Raw genomic sequence first — 18,817 nt, forward strand, 5'->3', positions numbered from 1 at the left:
TATCCTCTTAAAGAAACTCAGAAGTTTACTCTTTCTTTCTGCAAAATATAGATTAAAAAGGACATATTTTAAAGGGACTCTGAATGTTTCACAGGACCTCAGTGATTCTTTTACCATTTATCTTCTTCACAACATTGTTGGCTCTTGTTCCACTAATGAGAATCAGATAGTTTTTGGACTATCTGGCAATGGATTTCTAGTCAGTCTTATTAGCTGGTGGGAGACTGTCACTCAAGAACCTCTCTTTTCTTCCGGTGGGAAAAGAAAACAAATACATATGGGCACCATGTCATCCTCCTTTCTTCTTCTGTACCATTTTGCTGTGTCTTATTATGACTAGTTTTGGACATTTGCTTTGTCCCCAGTGCATGCTGAAACTAGTTTTAAACTGACATATGTGAAACAGTTTTAAAATTACTTCTCTTCACAGGGAGGAAATCACCAGAAACAGACACAAATCTATCAATTGGCACAGAGGATAGTTAGGAAATAATCTTTTTCTTACACTTCTTTGCATTGGATTAACTATCAAAGGGGAAATTTTGTTTGTAAGTGCTCAGCAGTGGTAATTTGTGACCAAAGAATATCTGGCCCAGAGGGCAAGAAGGCCCATTCCCCGACACTGTACAAAAGTAGCAATTTTTCCACACTGTTGCTTAACTTTTAAGAGTCCTGCAAGCTATTCTGAAAGTAGTTTAATGGAATAAATATTAAAACCTGTGCTCATTCATTATTTTATACATGGAATTCAATGGAAAATTAGTTAAAATGCAACCTGAATTTACAAAAAATCAGTCATGTTAGATTAATCTGGTATTTTACTTGATGAGACAGACGTATTTTTCCAAACAAAGTAAATGAAATGGATCTCATGTGCTTGCATTATAATAAAGTATTCGATACAGAGTTGCAGGGGAAATTCATTAATTGAAGATGCTTATTAGTCCAGTAATGGTCCAAAGATGGTATAGTACCTATACCATCTATGAACACATCCCAGGGAAAAACATCACAGAGAGAAAGGAGCTATTTAAGCTAAAGAGTAATGTTTCCCCAAGAGCAGATAGGAATAAAGTCACTGTGAAATATAGTTAGCGTGGAGAGTAGAAGAAAGCTCCCCACTGCTTACGAAGTCAGGCCCTGGAAAAAGCTTTCCAAGAAGAGCTATGAGAAAGATAATTACAGTGGAACTGCTCGGCTTATGAGAAGGACCCAATAACATCCTTCTGAGTGCTGCAGACGCTGGGATGCAGCGTCAGGAAAGTTTTTCAGAGAGGTATTGAACCTGCCACAGGCCAGCCATCTAAAATTAGGCCTTCAGGTGCTAACCTGCTCCCTCCCACACCCATCCAGCCTCTTCAGTCTGTGGTGCCATTGCTGCTGAGGAGGACGAAGGGACGATCAAGGAGAAGTTGTTTTGTGGTGCTGTGATTTTTTAAAAGCTGTATGAACACTGTAGGTTTTTTGAAGCAATTATTCCTAGAATAGTTTTATCAAGCACAGTGCTGTCCCTTGAGCATTTATTACTCTCACAGGGATATACTCAGATAACGAAGGCTATACTGCTCTCTGCTGAAGTGTGCAGGTTGCAGGTCTACCCAAGCGCTCAGTGCATGGCCACTGCGGGCAGTGCAACACAGCACAGCACCGCAGCTGTGGCGCACATCGCACCTCACCACAGTTATCATGGCTCCCCAGCAGGACCAAGCCGGAAGCACAAATTAATGTAGCAACTTGCTCTTCTAATACAGCTCCATTTCCTGTGGCACAGAAGTTATTTTGGTTACCTATATATTACACTACAGCCCACAATCCAAAGAGTGTGTTAAAGTGTGGCTTACACTAAGTAGACAACTGGTGTCACCAAAGAAAGTAAGGATGGGAAGCAATGTGAAAACTAGTGAAAATTTGGTGTGGGGAGGGCCTACATCACTGATCTAGCTGGTTGACAGCAATTAATCGAAGTAAATAATGTAATTCATTACCTGAATTTAAAAGGATTGGAACATCCTTATCTTTTATGGCCACAAATGCATTTGTGGATGCTCAGCACTTCTGAACTACATATGCTTATAAAGGAAAATCAATAGGTTATGTCTCATATAATAAATATATCCCAACCCTTTAATTTTTTTTTTTTATTATATGTTTAGTTTTGAAGGAGAGCTGTGCCTTCTCACTGTCTCTCCATTTAAAAAGACATTATATTTGGTGCATAGATTGTTTTTCTCTCACCTGCTAATGAACTTGGCTCCTTCCCACCTGTTTTTTGCTAGGCTTTCATTTTTTTCCCCTCCATCTCTCTTTTCATCCCCTCCCCAGGGTATTCAATGGATTGAAATTATTAAAGATAAGAATCTGCATAAAAGCACATGAGTTAAAGAGAGTAAAATCATTTTAACTGTAAGCTAATTCTTTAAGCCTTTGAGTGCTACCAGACATCTTAGAGGAAAATAGCTTTAATTAGTTCAATCTTTTTTACTTTTAAACAGTTAACTGGTTGGGGCAGAAAGAGAGTATTTCCATACACTAAAAGTGCAGCAGGATTTTCTGACGGTCTTTCGCTCTCATTATTTCTCCTTCTTTTCCTTGATCTGTCAGTTGTATGTTCTGTTAGGGAAGCTGTGTTTCTGCCAGTCTGAAAAACTGCAAAGAATGAAATGGTATCCAAACGATTTATTAACCTTTCCATCTAAGTAATTTGGAGTATGATGTGAAATATAGAAAGAAAATATACCAGTTGGTGACATAGCCACAGACTGAAAGGAAGTGTATGCAACAGTGTAATTTTCATACCTAAAATTTTGATCAATAGAAAGAACATATGAGGCAGATAGTGATACAATGGCCTGTAACCTAGCCCAAAAGAGCAACCAAACACTTCCTTGTCTGTTTTATTCTTTGAAGAGGGACTAATGCTACAGTATGAAGAGTTGGGTTGTGCTAGCAGCTCCTTGCCAACCTGCATTGACCAGGGCACAGGCGAGAATCAAACTGAATGATCCTTGAAGGCAACGTTAAGTGTGGCGTGTTGTTATTATTAATATCAAAACAAACTTCTCTGAAAAAGACAAAATTCTGGTCTTGCCTGACTAATTAATTATTAATTGTGTCATTAATTATGTTATTAATTATTACTCAGTGGGAGTTTTGCTATTAACAATGGTAGAATTTCATTTACCACCAGCTAAGTCTTTGACAGAGGCCACAAAACCGAAACTGTTATCTGCTCTGTTCGTTTGCTGCTCAGTTTGTTTGAATTATTTTATGGTAGCTTAGTATTTGTCAACAGGTGTACCTTATATAAATCTTGAAATTTTCCCCTTCCAAGCATTCCAGAGGACAGTACCTGGCTCTCATTTAGTGTGTGATGACAACTGCTGGGACCCAATTAAAAGTTTGTGCTGGTGAATTTATGTGGTTTACCATGACTGGACAGATTTTGTTTTCTGCCTTCCTGCATCTTACTCATTGCACTAGAGATTTTGGATAGGACATATTCTACAAAAGCTTTGCATCAAGAGATCTGCATTAACAAGCGATTGACCCAAATTGTTAAAAAGTCATGTATATGACTAATACTTTTTCAGCTGCACTACAAGAGCCTTGATGTCCACACTGCTATCTCTGAAGCCCAGATAAACTCGTCTGCACATGTTTCTTCGAAAAGCCTCTTGGAAGCCCTCTCCAAGCAGTGGTTTTGTAGTTCATCGTACCAGCTGATTTACAAGGCCACACACCTCATGGAAACTCTATCTGTTTCAGTTCAGGAAAAAACCACTGTACACCTTTAAGAGTCCTGAGAGGAGAGAGGGGAATATAATTAGAGAAAGAAGGGGTGTGATGACTCACTAGGCAGTCCCAAATAAAAAGAAATGTGTTTATATTTGTCAGCAATGTAGTGAATGTGTAAATAGAGAAGTCTTCACAAGAAAAGAAAATAGCCTTTTGGTATCCAGACAAAGTAGTCAGCGCTATTGTAATTCTGTAGTAACTGGACAGTGGCATTGGAAAAATCAATATGAGACATCAAAGCAATATGATATTTTACAAAATCCCATCATAACACTTGGTTTATTCCCAGTGCAAGGGATGGTCTTCATGAACAGTATTTTGAATATTTATGCTAGCTGCTATGTGAAGGTACTCAAACACTTTGCAACACTCATTATGCTTCACACCTGGCTAATAATGAAAAATACTTAATGCATTTTACAAATGGCAAAACTGAGTGGCTGACCAGCTCCCAGGAAAATGACTGAAAGTGTTGAGAGGGGATCCCGGCTGTCCTGACAAGAGTGTCTGTTCTCCCAGGCTGAGTGGTATCAACTTTCTTTGTAACCCTGACTTTTATCCTAGGCTCACAATACCTTAGCAGACTTGGGCTGAAGTAACTTGCACAGTCTGCTCTCCCTCCATCTGCTAGGAAGATTTACCTGGCAGTTACCCCAGGCTGTGGATTTTTTTCTCGGTCATTATCTTCCTCAATGACCTACCAGGGTCACTTCTTGAATCCGTTCCCTCAGGAAATGTGTCCCTCTTCCCCAAGGTCTTCCCACATATCTGTCTTCTGGGGTCTCTAGTGCTGGTGTTTTGCCTGCTGAAACTGGCGATTGCCCTGAAAACTAGAGAAGGGAAGCACTCTAGAGCACATCAAGACCTAAGAAGGGCTTGGATTAGGTGACTCTAGAGGCCCCTTCCCATTGACCTTTAATTCTGTGATTCTCTTAGTAGGCAGCTGAACAGGAACAGGGAGTATTTGCCTTTCTTGCTGAATATTGATACAGAAAGGAAGTCAAGTGGAGAGAGGTAGAGCCTTCGGAAGTACTGGGTAACAGAAGGTGGCCCTCCAGAATACCCAAGAAGAAAATCATTGGAAGGCAAGAAGCAAACAGATGATTTATACAGATGGGGAAGCAGGGAGAGTGAAAACTGAGTCTCCTAGGAAAGCTGTAGGGTCTGCTTTTAATAGAGTTTCTTCATACCTAGGCTCAGCTCCTTGTGAATGTGCTGTGACCCATACAATTCTGTAATTATGTGGAAAGATGTTAGCAGCAAGTGCTTGCTTCTGTTTGCATGTTTAAATTTAGCCAGATTCTTTATTCTTTGAAAAAATAAACAGGAAAACAGGTTGTTGTGTGCTAAAGTGGTAGCTTTAACTGATGAGATTAACTACTTTGGGGGGGGGAGGGGGTTGGTTGGTTTTTTTTTTGTCTTGTTATTTCATTTTTAACCTTCAACAGATGTAATCAGGGCTGCAGTTGAGAAACAGTGCTTTCTTCAGGCTGCTGCCTAGTTGAGTTTATTGAAGTAAAAGGCTCTGGTACATTTAACTCATTGTAGCTGCCTTTCACTTTAAATATTGATGTTAAGTGCACTTCTGAATCTGAATTAATTTCAACATTAGACCTGTGTAATTGGAGATCTGTGGTAACAAAGTGCTAGCCATTAGTGCAGCGCAGTAAATATTCCCTGCAGCCTCCAGGACAGGCATTTCCCCTGCTCCCTCCTGCAACTTAAATTTCTTTTTTCCTTCCTTCCCCCTGTCTTGAATACTGCGTCTGAATTTCTTGACTTCAGGTTTCTTGGCCCCTTGCTCCCATGGTGCATTTGCAGATCTTTCTGTGATATTGTGGTGGGTGGGAGCTAGAGTCATCTTCTTCCCATGTAGTCACTGACCGCAGGCAGTTGCTTATATCTGTATCACTGCATCAGCAGTGTCAAGCCCATTTCTGCCAAAATAAATGAGCTGTAGCAGTCATTGTTAGTGCTGTTAAATTAGATTTATTATATCAACAAAGTAACATTAGCAAGTGTAAGAGAACATTAGGTACTTACCCTGAACGTAAACTCTTTAGAAATTGTGAGGAGGGTTTGGTAGAGTACGTGCCACTTCTGCTGCTGCCCTGGGAAGCAATGGTCTCTGCCCTTCATCCCCAGTATATCTGAACACTTTTATCAGGACTAAGGCTCTAATAGGTCAGAATTGCTTTGAAAATGGTGCCTGAGCTCCAGTGTCATTTAGGCAGTTTTAAAAATTCTCCCCCATCATGTTTCTCGCTAGAAGACGAGCTGCTTTCCTCAAGCTCTACCAGGCAGCTCTTCTCTTGACTCTCCTAGACCAAGCAGGAGTTAACACATTTGTGTTTTCCAAATCTTGTTTATATTTGCCAGCCATACACAGTTATAAAAAGTTTTTTTTCCTTGCTTCTACTGTCTGTTTTATTGTCTTGAGGTAATTTGTTACTAATGCTGATTCATCCTTCAATTAATTACAGTCAATTAGTTATCTGCCCTCCTCCCAAAAGTAGCATAGCAGTTCCATGGTTACAGTTTTCTTATGTGTTCTTATGTTTTTCTTATGGTATGACTATATTTAATCTGGGAAAAGGGACAAGTCAGGCTGTGAGGCAGTCTGACACAGGTTTTGGTAATGGAAGGATCCTTTTTTGCACAAATCTGCTTCCTATGAGCAGTGAGGCTACTTGTGTGATAAGGTACAAAAGCTACATAAGGGTTACAGAGTCTGTCCATCCTTAACAGGTGTTTAATTATAGCAACAAATATTATTAGCAGGTACTTACTGTAGTAGAAGAGATCCAAAGCCTGAGTCACAGACATAAGTAAGTAACAGTTCTCCTTACCCTCAGTGGACATTGTCCTCCTTTGTGCCCAGGCTGAATTATGTTCTTGGTGTCTTTGTGTTTGGTGATGCATAACCTTCGTCATCCCTTAGTCAGAGGAACTGGCTGCCACTCATACACCCATGACACACTGTGGCAAGAGCTGCATGAAAGACCTGGCATTGAATCCATATTAGGCAAGCTTCTTTGCCTGGTTTTGGTTGGTTGGTTGGTTTTTTACAAATGTGAAATTCCTGTCAGGTTTACTGAAAGCACTAATCTGTTTCAAAGGAACCATAACTGATTGATGTTTTCATGTGTGAGTTAGGCGAATAATCGATGATGATTGCTGAGTTTTGCTTTGAAATTTGGGTTCAGTTAAATGTGACACTTGCAACATTCATCACTTCATACAGCCAGGGGAACCAAAGCAGGAGAGTAGAAAGCATGCTCAAATCCCTTGAGAATGTGGGGTTTGTGCATGTTTCTCCTGCAAAGTATAGCAGTAGCCACTTAGAGAAGTGGTGCAAATATACAGTCAAAAAGGTGGTTCAACTCAAGATAAAAAGATGGGGAATGGCACGCTGAACCCATTTTCCTTGCACCACAGTCCATGCCAAACAGCTACGAACAGCCATACCCATTCAGACTTAGGATTCTTCCAGCCAAATAGCTCATCTCTAGCATTAGCCATAAAACAGGTGCTGGAGGAAACAGCATATATAACACTTCTTCCCAAACATACCAAAACATGACTCCAAGTATCAGTGTAAACATTTGTAACGAGACTCTTGAATGAAACAGTCATGTTGGTCGTTCATGTTCTCCATAACCCAGACTTGCTGTGCCTTTTTTTTTTTTTTCCTGAATTACAGCTTGTTGGACATTTCTTAAGTTTTCAGTTGTGTTGGAAACAGAAGGTGGGTGCGGTGTCTATTGAATATGCAGACCATCTCAACGCTAATTTGATTTACCATTTTGTTGCTACCCCACAGTTTGAGATGCTGACGGGATCATTACCCTTCCAGGGAAAAGACAGAAAGGAGACAATGGCACTCATTCTCAAGTGAGTATCAGAACTGCTTTTGTTTCTCTATGAGTTAACTGTACCCTACGGGCAGCCTATAGATCCTAAGTATATGAAGGGTAGATAATAATAATGTGCATAATGTGTTTTTCAAAGCTATGTAGGGCATGAATTTGTTAAGGCACACACAGCTGATGCCTGCATGTGGCTCTAAAATTGCCTTCAGAAAAATAGTAAGAAGTGAATTACTGAGAGGGCCTTGCAAAAGAAATGTATCTTACTTTCTGTAATAAAGAATGTCATTATCTACAAAAAAGTAGGAACAATCAAATTTCTGCAGGACAGCTTATGTTTTGTTGTTGCCAAGTTTCAAACCTTTTCCTCTGCAAATTTCCCATTCATGTACTGTTAAGTGCAGACATAAGTATTTGAAGCTTGCCTTTGCTCAGTGTTACATTTTTTCTCTGTGGCAGTGAATCACCAAGTGAAGAGTTTTATTCTCTTTAATCAATATGTCATTTAGTATAATTATTTTCATGAAGTTATTTTTGCTTTTTAAATGCCTCCTGATTTGCAAATTCATTCCAGCAAGCTAAAAAAGTGAAAAAAATCCTGTAGGAAAATGACCCATTTAGGTTGCAAAAGGTGTTATGAGCTTCATTAGATCTACTCTACCTCTAGTGAAGCCAGTGGTAAAACCTTTAACTTCAACAGAACAAGATCAGTCTTCACTCTGTATTACGTTATGCTTAGGTCACCATTATGGCCTATGCTTAGGTCACCCCTGCATTATGCATTAATGTGTCTGCCCATCCTGACGACTACAATTCCACTTTTTAGACCACAGTGAGATTGAGAAAATTTTTGAAAAATCTATTTTCTTTTCAAGTGTTGTGTTCTTTCAGAGCCAAGCTGGGAATGCCGCAGTTCTTGAGCATAGAAGCCCAGAGCCTTTTGCGAGCCCTCTTCAAAAGGAACCCCTCCAACAGATTAGGTACGTGCGTGCATTTGATCAGGGCATTTGTTATGTGCGCTCAGCCTTGTCAGGTGGTGATCGTTTCTCTTGGTGCATCTTCCCTGATAGTTATCCTCTTCATATGCAGCGTTTTGCATTCCTTCCCAGAATGTAGTGAACCTTGAGCATTACTAGAGAAATTTGCAGAGTGCAGGCAAACCATTGGAATCTAAAACGTGATATTAAATTGCATTTTATTTTCTTGGTGAATAATGAGAGTAAACCACCAGCATTTACAAAGGGTTTAAGATAACTGCTGCATATGAAAATATAGGGAACTGAGAAACAGGTATATTTTTAATTCCATACAATTTAGCTGCAAATCTGAGGTGGGGAGCAAAAGGGAGTAGAATTTGTCTCTCCCATTCTCAAATACGTTTTGATGATGTCTCGTTCTGTTTGCTGGGAACATTTTCACAGTAGGCTTTCTTCTTTATTACCCTAAATATACTATCCCCTTTCTTAGTAATGGGTTTTCACTCTTTGTTAATAATCCTATTTAAGTTGTGATAAACTAGAAGGATGTATTGGATCATGTATCTTATGTCATCTGTACCTTTATTTGGGAGTTTTATGAAGAAATTTGTTGCATTTGGTGAGGTCATGGACAAAATGCCTGGCGCATGATTTTCATTGCAAATTTGGTCTTCCATTTTTACATGGAAAAAGAACCGTCATATCAAGTGAATAATATGAAGATAATAGCACTGTATTGTTTTTAATTCTAATCTAGTTCTGTGAAAAATTTTGGAGGTTTCTTTATCTCCACAGCTCTCATATTCTGCATTTTGGGTGAACAAGGGAAGAATTCGCTTCTAAAGGAAAGGGACCAGCCTTTCTTTTGTACCTCAGTTGTATTTTTGTGACCTTAGGAGCAGGAATTGACCTTAGGAGCAGTAATGTAATCCTTTAGTTCCGTAAACTGTATCACAAGAAGACAGCTGATGTGTCATATTTAAATATGTGGTTGACTGTCATTGCCATCCATGGGTGTTTTGGCAGCTAATAAATGACTTGTCTTTTAGAGAATGGCATAGACTGGTTAAATATTGAGACTTGTGAAAAGCAATTTGCTGTTCTCTCTTGCAACTGTTTATGTTGTAAGATTATTTCAGACTGGAGATGTAAAGTTAGAAGCAAAAAGCTAAATTACTACATGTCTTGTTCTGAGATGTGGAAAGAGCAAGAGGTGCAGGAGAGGTTCCTGTCTTTCCTTCTTGCAGTACCCACACTCGCTTCTCAAATGCTGGAGATGGTGCTGCAGAAGGTCTGCTGTGTAATGCCTTTAGTCCCCTGAGTAGCAGTCACAGCATTAGCAGCAGAGACAGGTGGCGGAGTGCGAAATGCTTGACACCCCGCTTCCATCACCATCTACCTGAGCGATGGCTCCTGCAGTTTCTAACAGGCACACGGTGCGCGCATGCACACATGTGGAAGATGGACACTCTGCTCTGTGCCTTTGAGCTTCTGCTTGACCTTTTCATGCTCTGGTAGCTCTGTTCCTTCCTTCAGGTGGGGCAGTGTGTGGGCTACTCCAGCCCTCTGTTTTATACTGAGCACCAACAGACTGCCATGTGAATAGATGTTTTCTGCCTGGCTGCAGCAACTCAGTCGGAGCCCCTACCTCATGCAGAGGCAAGACACAGTGGCTCAGCTGTTTTCTGACAGAGCCCAGCTCCTGCAGGCAAGGACAGTATGGAGCAGGCTACCTGTCACTGCAACCACTGGTGAGAGCAGGAGCTGAAAGCCCTTGCTCCACACAGGGTCCAGGGGACAACTCGGATTCCCACAGGGCTGGGCGTGAATGGGAAGCCAGTCCCTCCACATGCTGCTGTGGCCCCTCTCCTCTCGGGGGTATGCCTGCACGGTCCATGGAGGAAATGCCCTGCCATAGGTTTAACCTCTTGACCTAAACGGTAGCTCCTGTAGTCTGACATGCTGTAGAGATAATAGTGCAAAAACACATTGTGTCAGCAGGTTTCAATTGCTCTCAAGCAATTTGCTTGACATTAGAGAAAAATTAGAGTCTTGGCATTTCTAGGTTTAATCTATGTTCAGAAAAATAAGATGCTGCAGCAAATATAAACTTTTCCCCACTCCACCTCTCTGTTCCTTTCTGCTGTTTCCTCCCTGTCTCCATCTCTTTGTTTTGTTCTGCTCTGCTCATTTTGTGGCTTCCCACAAGCTGCTATCCATCCAAAATGGGGCTCCAGTGAAGTCAGTGGGAGTTTCTGGATACTGATCCTTAAATAAAAAGCTACTCACTAAAATAAGCAAAGTTGCTTAGCTTTAGCCATGACAGTTCTATCCCCCGTATTGTCTCCCTTTTAATAGTGGGGAATTATTAAGAGTCAAAATTTTAAACCTGAGGTTTATTGAAATACTGGGAAGTCTGGGGGAAAGAAAGAGATTATTTATTACACAAACATCCAAGGAAATAAAATCTAAAAGAGTAAGAGTAAAATAGATCTTAGCATTTCAGGAATAGCGGTGAATGTCTGTTTTAAATGATTGAGAATCAGCACAAAGGATGATGAAAACAGACTTACTGGTAATGAAAGAAGGAATACTTAAATGGTTTGCCTAAATACTGAACAGAAATCAGTAGATAAAAGGACAGCTTCAACTTTGTGGATTTTTACTTTTTCTGGGAAAGGAATAATAGTCTGAAGTTAAAAGAAAAGTAAGCTTAGACATCCTGTTTTGAAAAATCTTTGGAAAATTGATGAAGCGTGCTAAAATAAATGAACCGTATTATGGATCAAACACTTGCTTTCAGCCATTGTTTCAGAAGTCTGCAAATCTGGAAAGTGTTTGTATTTAGTTCCAAAGTGTTTTTAAAGTTGGCAAGATGAAAGGTGCTAAGCTTCAAAAATCATTTTATTTTGGCTACCATATTGCTTTTGCCATTTGATTTTGATACCTTAACAAATAGAAGTAAAGACTGATGATGTATTCTAAAATTTTGCTTTGAAACGTTGTTCTGAAGCTTTGGATTATTAATGGAAAAAAATATTAGAGTTGAAGGGAGATACTCAGACAAGGTAGAGAAGGAATTTAGTAATCCAGTTTACCTGATGGTATTTTTAAGTCTTGTGCCTGTATTAATGCTTTAGAACAATTTTTTAAGGAATGGAAAGTCTTCCTTCCTTTGGTATCCCTTGTTATGAGTGCTGTCTGGTTTTTTCTGAGCCTGTACACTCTGCTGCGCAAATAGTCTGCAGAGCACTGCTTTGGTAGTATTGCTTTGATTAAGTACAACAAATTTCAGATTATGGATGAGCATAATTTTAAATTCTTAAAAGAAACTAACTGGAATATCCAGGCAAACAAGGAGTAAACATCTCAGAAAGGAAAATGTACGGTGAAGGTGTTGGTTCATTACATTGCCAGGAACTTAGGCAAGGGACTAATTCTTACTTGCACTAAGGCCTGGATCTACTTAGGTAGGTAAATGAATGTAAAGAGAATTTCAGGAACTCCCTACACTGCTGAGCAGTATAAAGGTTCCAGAGTCCTCATAATTGAGATGCTTGGCCAAGAAAGTATAGAGTAAAAGCATGTGCCAGTAGATTCAGAGTAAAAGCCAAGGAAATAGTTACTATTTCCTTAATCCTATGTTCTCAGAGAAGATATATTCTGCTTCGGCCCATAGAAAATTTTGGGTTTCAATTTTATAAGATGATGAGCTTTAAAACACAAGTTTCTCCTTTGTCAGAGTGACTATACATCTTTCTTGTAAACTTAGGAATGCATTTCAAAAAATCTAGCCTACTAAAAAGATTCAGAAGATGTGGAGACACTAAAATTTTATTATCTGAAACTAAAAATCTGGAAAATCTTTCTGCTTATTTTGAATATTCAAATAATCAACTTTCAAATTTCATAGGTCTCCCTTTTTCCCCTTTAATATGTTTCAAGGCTCACACTGTCTGTAACGATTCAACAATCAAAACCAATTACAAATAAAGCATTCTGCTGTTACTGCTCACAGACACTTTTATTACAGGCATAAAACAATCTTAGATAATCAAGTTCTTGCTTATTAACATGAGGCTGCTTTTATATAAATCCTTGCACTCTAGAATGTGTTTAAACTGGCAATTTGATCTAAAAGCATTATTCATCTTCTCAGACCCTTGTGGGACTGGATGGCATGTAGGAATATTTGCAGGCAGTAGGTTTGTTTGTGCTGATTATGCTTTACAGATTGGTTTGATTATTAAATTGAAGTTAAAGTGAAGTTAAAAAAACAACCAGAAACCTAGAGGAAAGTGAAAGGTTTGCAGTCATGTGGTGTGCCATTGTGGGCTGCACTTCAGCAGTCTGCTAAATACCCATGTCTATGCCGAGAGATGTCCATGCCCATGAAACAGGACTTTCCAGTTACTCCTGTGCTTCTCTTTTCCCCATGAAGGCACATCTCTTTCCAGTACCACTATAGATTTTTCACAGGTAGATGAATGGCTGAAATGTGCTGAGCATATCCAGAGAGACTCCACCGTAAGCACCGGTGCATAACCTCTCCCATGGACTTCTGCAGTGCAGTAGGGTTGCCCATCCAGGCTCCCAGAGCTGTCCCCAGTTGAGGACATGACCAGGCCACATGTGGCCTGCAGCCACAGCACATGGCCTGAGAGGAAGCCATGGGCTACACGTGAGCAGGTCTCATGGCAGGGAAGATCAGGGAATAAAAATTGCAGGAAGTGCTGAACCTTCTCCATGGTGTAAAATCAGCTGCTGGGACTGGAAGTCCTTCACTCTTTGCAAATTAGGTTATTGCTGTCCTAAATGTCTTTAATACATTAAACTAACCAGAGATGGAGTCAAGCCCTGGCACTCCTAACAATGTATTTTCTCTGTGCCAGAGCCCTGAGGTGGCCCCACGTGGGAAATGCGAATTTTTCACTGCTGCATTCGTTACTGCACACTGCAGTCCTCCACTGATAGAAGTAGCTATGGGTGGGCTTTTTCCTCAGTTCTGATTTCTGTGGTTTTGTGGAAGAAAGAACACCAACAGTAGCAAAAAAGTGTGGCTTTCAAATGGATCATCTGAAAAAGGCAGGTCATTCCCATCACACAATGATGTATCCGTAAGCCTACAAAAGAGGGAAAAAGGAGGCAGTGGGGAAGGGACAGGGCAGAAAAGATAGAATGCACCAGCAGTTTTCATCAGTCTAGGGAATGCTACCAGTAGCTTACAATGCCTGTAGCATTTATCCCAGTCCTTTGAAATCAGTTTGGCACTTGGGTTTCATCCTTATGTAGTAAAGAGCAACTACTGCACATTACAAAGTTTTCAGTCACCACCACTGAACACAAGATATTTTTCGCAGATATTTCTTCTCTGAGGAGTTGCTTAATGTAATTCTCTTCACAGTAACTGTAGTGTTTTCATGTTTCTGTTGGCATTGCTAAAATCAGAATGAATCTGCCAGGGGTATCTAGTGCACATTTTAGACTGTGCATTGAAAAAAACTAGCTAAGAAAGACATAGAACAAGTCTTATTACTGTCTAAGTCTTAGTATTTTCCTGTTCAGTGCCCAGGGGCCATAAACAACTGCCTAGGGAAGGGTAAAAATAGGATAAGCATATGTGATACTTCACCCAAATTCTCTCCTGTCTACACCTGCTCAAGCACGGGGTTTCCTGAAACTCTTGTGGCTTGTTGATTAAGTTACTTCAAAAGGTTTCATTTCAACATATTTCTTCGACATACTTTTCAACATTCTTTTCAACATTCTTCAACAGATTTCAGTTCAACATACTTTTCTGGTCTCCTTCTAAACCCATATAAATATTTTGCATCCACATCATCTTTTCCGAGGAATTCCATGTCAACACAACTATCTTTTGCCTGAGGAAACATCTCCAGATTGTTCTGAACCTGATTCCTGCTAGCATCATTTAATGACCTATATTTTTGTACTGGAAAAGATGTGGAATAGTTAATCCCTGTCCCCTCATCCCAAATAATCATGACTTTTAGATCTCTATCTTATCCCCCCTCAGTCATCTGTCTCAAGGTTGAAAAATCAGTTACGCCATACCATACCTTGTTGCCCTTCTTTGTTTTTTCCTACTTTTCATAAATATACCCTTTTATAGGTGAGGTTGTCAACTATATTCCAGACTCAAGCTGTAGGTGTACAACAGAATTATACGGTGATACTGTAATGATGTTCTCCCTTTTTTCCTCTTTTCTCTTTCTAAGATTTGGTCTCATGTTGTGTTTCCCTAGAACTGTCCATCACAGCCCGAAGACCTCACTCCTGAGTGGGGGTGGTCACCTCAGAGCACATAATTTTGTATGGCAGGCTAGGATTGTTTATCCTTATGTGCGTCACTTATGTCTATACTATAAGATTACTGGGTTGGGGAAGTAATCAGAAGAACATTCCTCTTGCGTTATCATCCAGCAGGCCTGACAGACAATCCTGTATGTTATGTTCACAAAGTGTTTGCTTTTTGTATCCATTCATCAGTGAATGTTAAGCAGGCTGTAGGAGGCCATTCCTGATCAGTGCATTTTGGCAAACATCAGTAATATCTTGTACACAAGGAGAGCAGATGTCACATTTTACAAAAGCTTGAGTTGTCAAGACCTTTCTAAAGCTGCTTGTAATGTTGACCTTCAGAAAGTACAAATACTGCATATAAAAAGCTGAGTCCTCTGAGGTGCTGAGTGCCTTCTGCAAGGTGCTTATGAATCCCAAGACCTTTTGGGAATCAAGGATGCTCAGCATACTTATAAAGAAGTGCTGGGCACCTTTCAGGAGCTGATTCCAAAATTTGAGTGCAAAGCCTTTGCTTCCAGGTGTTATTTCTCCTACTGGAAAATGAAAGGTGCTTTTAAAAAAGTCAAATCAACCCCCAAAATGGCTTGCTAGATCATCTCTGACAGTTGTTTAATTATTACTGAGCACCTGTTGGTTTTTGCAATGTCACTGAAACAAATAAATTCAACTAAAGGAATAAAAAAGGCAATCTTCAGTGAAGACAAAAGTCAAAAGTAATGAATTATTCATTACCAGATCTCAGAAGAGTTTCCCTAAATTTCCTATGGAGTAATGTAACAAAAAATGTAACAATATTATCAGTGAAGGAAACATACCACAGAAAGTGATGATTTTAGTAGTTATGCTGATCTGAAAATGGTATTTGGAAAGGGGGAACCTAAAACCCTGGCTTACCTCAAATTATCTGGAGCCTTTTGGTATTGTGATTCTGAATTTATCTGTGGTGCAGCTTTCCCCATCTGTGGAGAATAGGTAATTAGACAAGATTTGGAGGTCAGCACAGTGGCACGGAGCAGCAGAAGCCTTGCCGTAGTATTAGGACACCTTGGGGCCTCTCCTGGCCTTGCTGGTGCGTGCGCTCTGCTGCGGCTGAAACCCCACGTCTCATCTGAAGCCTGAAGAGAGCAGCTATTCAGCCGTGGCTCAGCCTCAATTAGAGAAAAGTAAAAAACCCTCAGACACCAGATGTTCATTAAAGAAGTGCCATTATGTGTGTTTATGGTTCTTTATACTGTTATGGCAGTTGCAGTCTTCAGGGTGTCTTGACTAGAAGAAATGTTTAGATGGTGACTCCAGCTTTGTCAGAGGAAAAGGGGATGGGGAGGAAGGCTGGAGATGTCATGCAGAACTCATCTAAGCATAACTGTATTCTGATTCTTTCATTTTCTTGTCAGGTGCTGGATTCGATGGAGTGGAAGAAATTAAACGTCACCCTTTCTTTGTTACTATAGACTGGAATGTAAGTGGAGCAGCATTTTTTTTAATTAATTTTCCTTTTCTTTCTCTTAAATTTTTTAAGATAAACTGCCATGCTTAGAAAAAAAAACATGAAGTGAACTCTAACACAGAGAACCTAGGTGGGTGCCTATGTCTCTTGTATACATATATACATTTGTACACATACTCAGAAATGAAAGAAATAGAAAGCTGCTTTCAGCATTGCCATTTTTTTCTAACTGCTTGTCTCTGTTTTGTCTGATGCTCTGGCTTACTACCTAAGGCCATTTGTAGTGTTCTGCAGAATAATTTCCACATTCAGCTCTAATAAACGTGATGCATTGATTGTGGAAGCTGGACTGGAGTGAGAATGAAGAGCTTTAAATGAAAGAATTCCTGTAATATTTCAACCACAAAGGAAAACAGAGCCAAAGGACTAGGCTTGAAAGAGATGTTCCAGAGGGAAGTGATCTGATGCTCTAGGTCCCTCCGTCTTTCTGCTTTTATCTTGCATATTGAAATATTTGTCCCTTCTCACTGGGTCAGGCAAGTGGACTAAATACTAGGTTTTTTTCTTTCTGATATCAGGGACCTCCAGGGGTTCGTTTCTTTCTCAGAATTATTCAGAGCAGCCCCAGGTCTGGTCTTACACATATCTGCCAACCGTACCTCCAAGGAGCTCTCAGACCTCAGACACACCCTTTTCCCAAATACCATGTGGTGCTACTGGGGCCGGCTGGGTACTGGTAGAGCTGGTACAGCAGGCTGTACCGCAAGTTGTGCTACTTTATGCTGGGGGAATCATAAATCTTCCCACAGGGTAGTTTTGTTGACCCCTTCTTGTCACTTTTGGCCTAAGTGACCATAGGACAGGATTTGGCCCTTCCACTGTATTGCGATGGGGGCCACAGAAAAGCACAACATAGACAGTTTTCCAGAAGAGTGATTTTATATCACTGAGTATGCAAGTCAACCAGCCAGAACAGGAAACAGCAACTCCTATTACAAGTGGTTGATGTTTTATTGAGGTGAGTCATTAATTTAACATCAGCACTCAAAATTGGAACAGCAAACATTTGATCAAATATAACATGGTTGAACTAAGACATGTTGGACATGATTCACAGAATGGTAAACAAGGATTTATTTTACTGCTATCAGCTACAGCTCATAAATCTGGCAGTAGAGATTAGCTAAGTATTCAATTTAGACTTGCAACAGGTTAAACCTTCTCACATATTCAGCATCATATTTGTACAATTTGACTTATTTTTAGACAAACCTGGACACAAACACTTTTTGTTCTTGATCTGGACATCTGCCAGTGCATCAGAGCTCCTGTTTGCCACATCCTCTAGAATTTTATAGTTTAATTTTTTCTGACCTGTGTTATGGTATTGTTATGTCTCTTTAATATTTGGTCTGAATTCGCTCATGAATGCTAGTGTAACAGGACAGACTGATGCAGTTCTCGCTATAAATCCTGGTAAAACAGCATGAATATGTAACAGAACCATTCTCAAACCACTGCCCAGGGCTTTACACTAAAGCTAATTCCTCTGTGAAAGCACAGTTTGTGGTCCCCAGGTAGTCTTTGAAAGGCCCACAGAATCATTTATTTTGGAAAAACTCATGAATCTAATTTGAATTGCCTATTGAAGAGTTAGTATGACTCATAAACATGTTAAGGGATGACCAATGAAAGTGGAGTCTGAGATTTTCCTTTATGGCCCAGCTGACTTTCAGTCCCTTCACATATGTTCTGGAGTCTGGATTCTCTTTCCTGTTCTGCTTCTTACTAATCGTGAGATTCTGTATAAATACTTCACATTTACAAAAACGTTAAGTGAAAGTAAAAAATAGAGAATCCTGAAGAGTTGGGTTCTTTATTATTATTTTCTGTATTCCTCTGATATCTTCACAGTCCTCAGCTTTGCAATCAAAATACAGGTCAGGTGCATATGTCCCAAGGTAATAAGGAGCACTGGAGCAGTGAGAGGGTTTCTCCTTCTGTGTTTGCTAGTGGAGCAGCTCAGTAACTCATCACAAAGAAATGAGGCTTTGCATCTTGGAAAGGTTTTCAGCAAAGTCAGTTCTGGTCTGTGAGACCCCTCAAGACTGCCCTCTCTCGTGATAATTTGTGATTGTTTCAAGCTCAGTTCTTTAGGGAAAAATTTCATGCATGTCCTACGGAAATTGTACAGTCTTCCATCATTTGAAAAAGTTCTTATGGACGAGTTAGGGAAAAATCTACCATGAAGATGCTAGGCATGCTTGAACATGACGTGGAGCTAGAGAGGAAGGTGGATTTAATTGCCCTTTGATGTCTTATCTAGCCCTCTAACTTTGCTGTAAAATGTAGCTGTAAAGACCTATTTTAATCCAACACAATTAGTGTTTATTGTACTCTCTCAG

At 40.0% G+C, this 18,817-nt stretch overlaps 1 protein-coding gene across 2 annotated transcripts in view; it reads left to right on the plus strand.

The window, feature by feature from the left end:
- RPS6KA2 (ribosomal protein S6 kinase A2) overlaps positions 1-18,817 on the plus strand; it is a 183,166-nt gene that overhangs the window by 115,286 nt on the left and 49,063 nt on the right. For both annotated transcript variants that reach the window (XR_010372137.1, XM_064446922.1), the window contains exons 9-11: positions 7,619-7,689; positions 8,556-8,644; positions 16,360-16,424. Coding sequence is in view for 1 of the 2 variants with exons in the window: in XM_064446922.1 (XP_064302992.1) it covers positions 7,619-7,689; positions 8,556-8,644; positions 16,360-16,424 (225 nt within the window). In the remaining variant the exon portion in view is untranslated. The remainder of the gene's footprint in view (positions 1-7,618; positions 7,690-8,555; positions 8,645-16,359; positions 16,425-18,817) is intronic.

The sequence above is a fragment of the Phalacrocorax carbo genome, chromosome 3, assembly GCF_963921805.1.
Source record: "Phalacrocorax carbo chromosome 3, bPhaCar2.1, whole genome shotgun sequence".
NCBI lineage: Eukaryota > Metazoa > Chordata > Aves > Suliformes > Phalacrocoracidae > Phalacrocorax > Phalacrocorax carbo.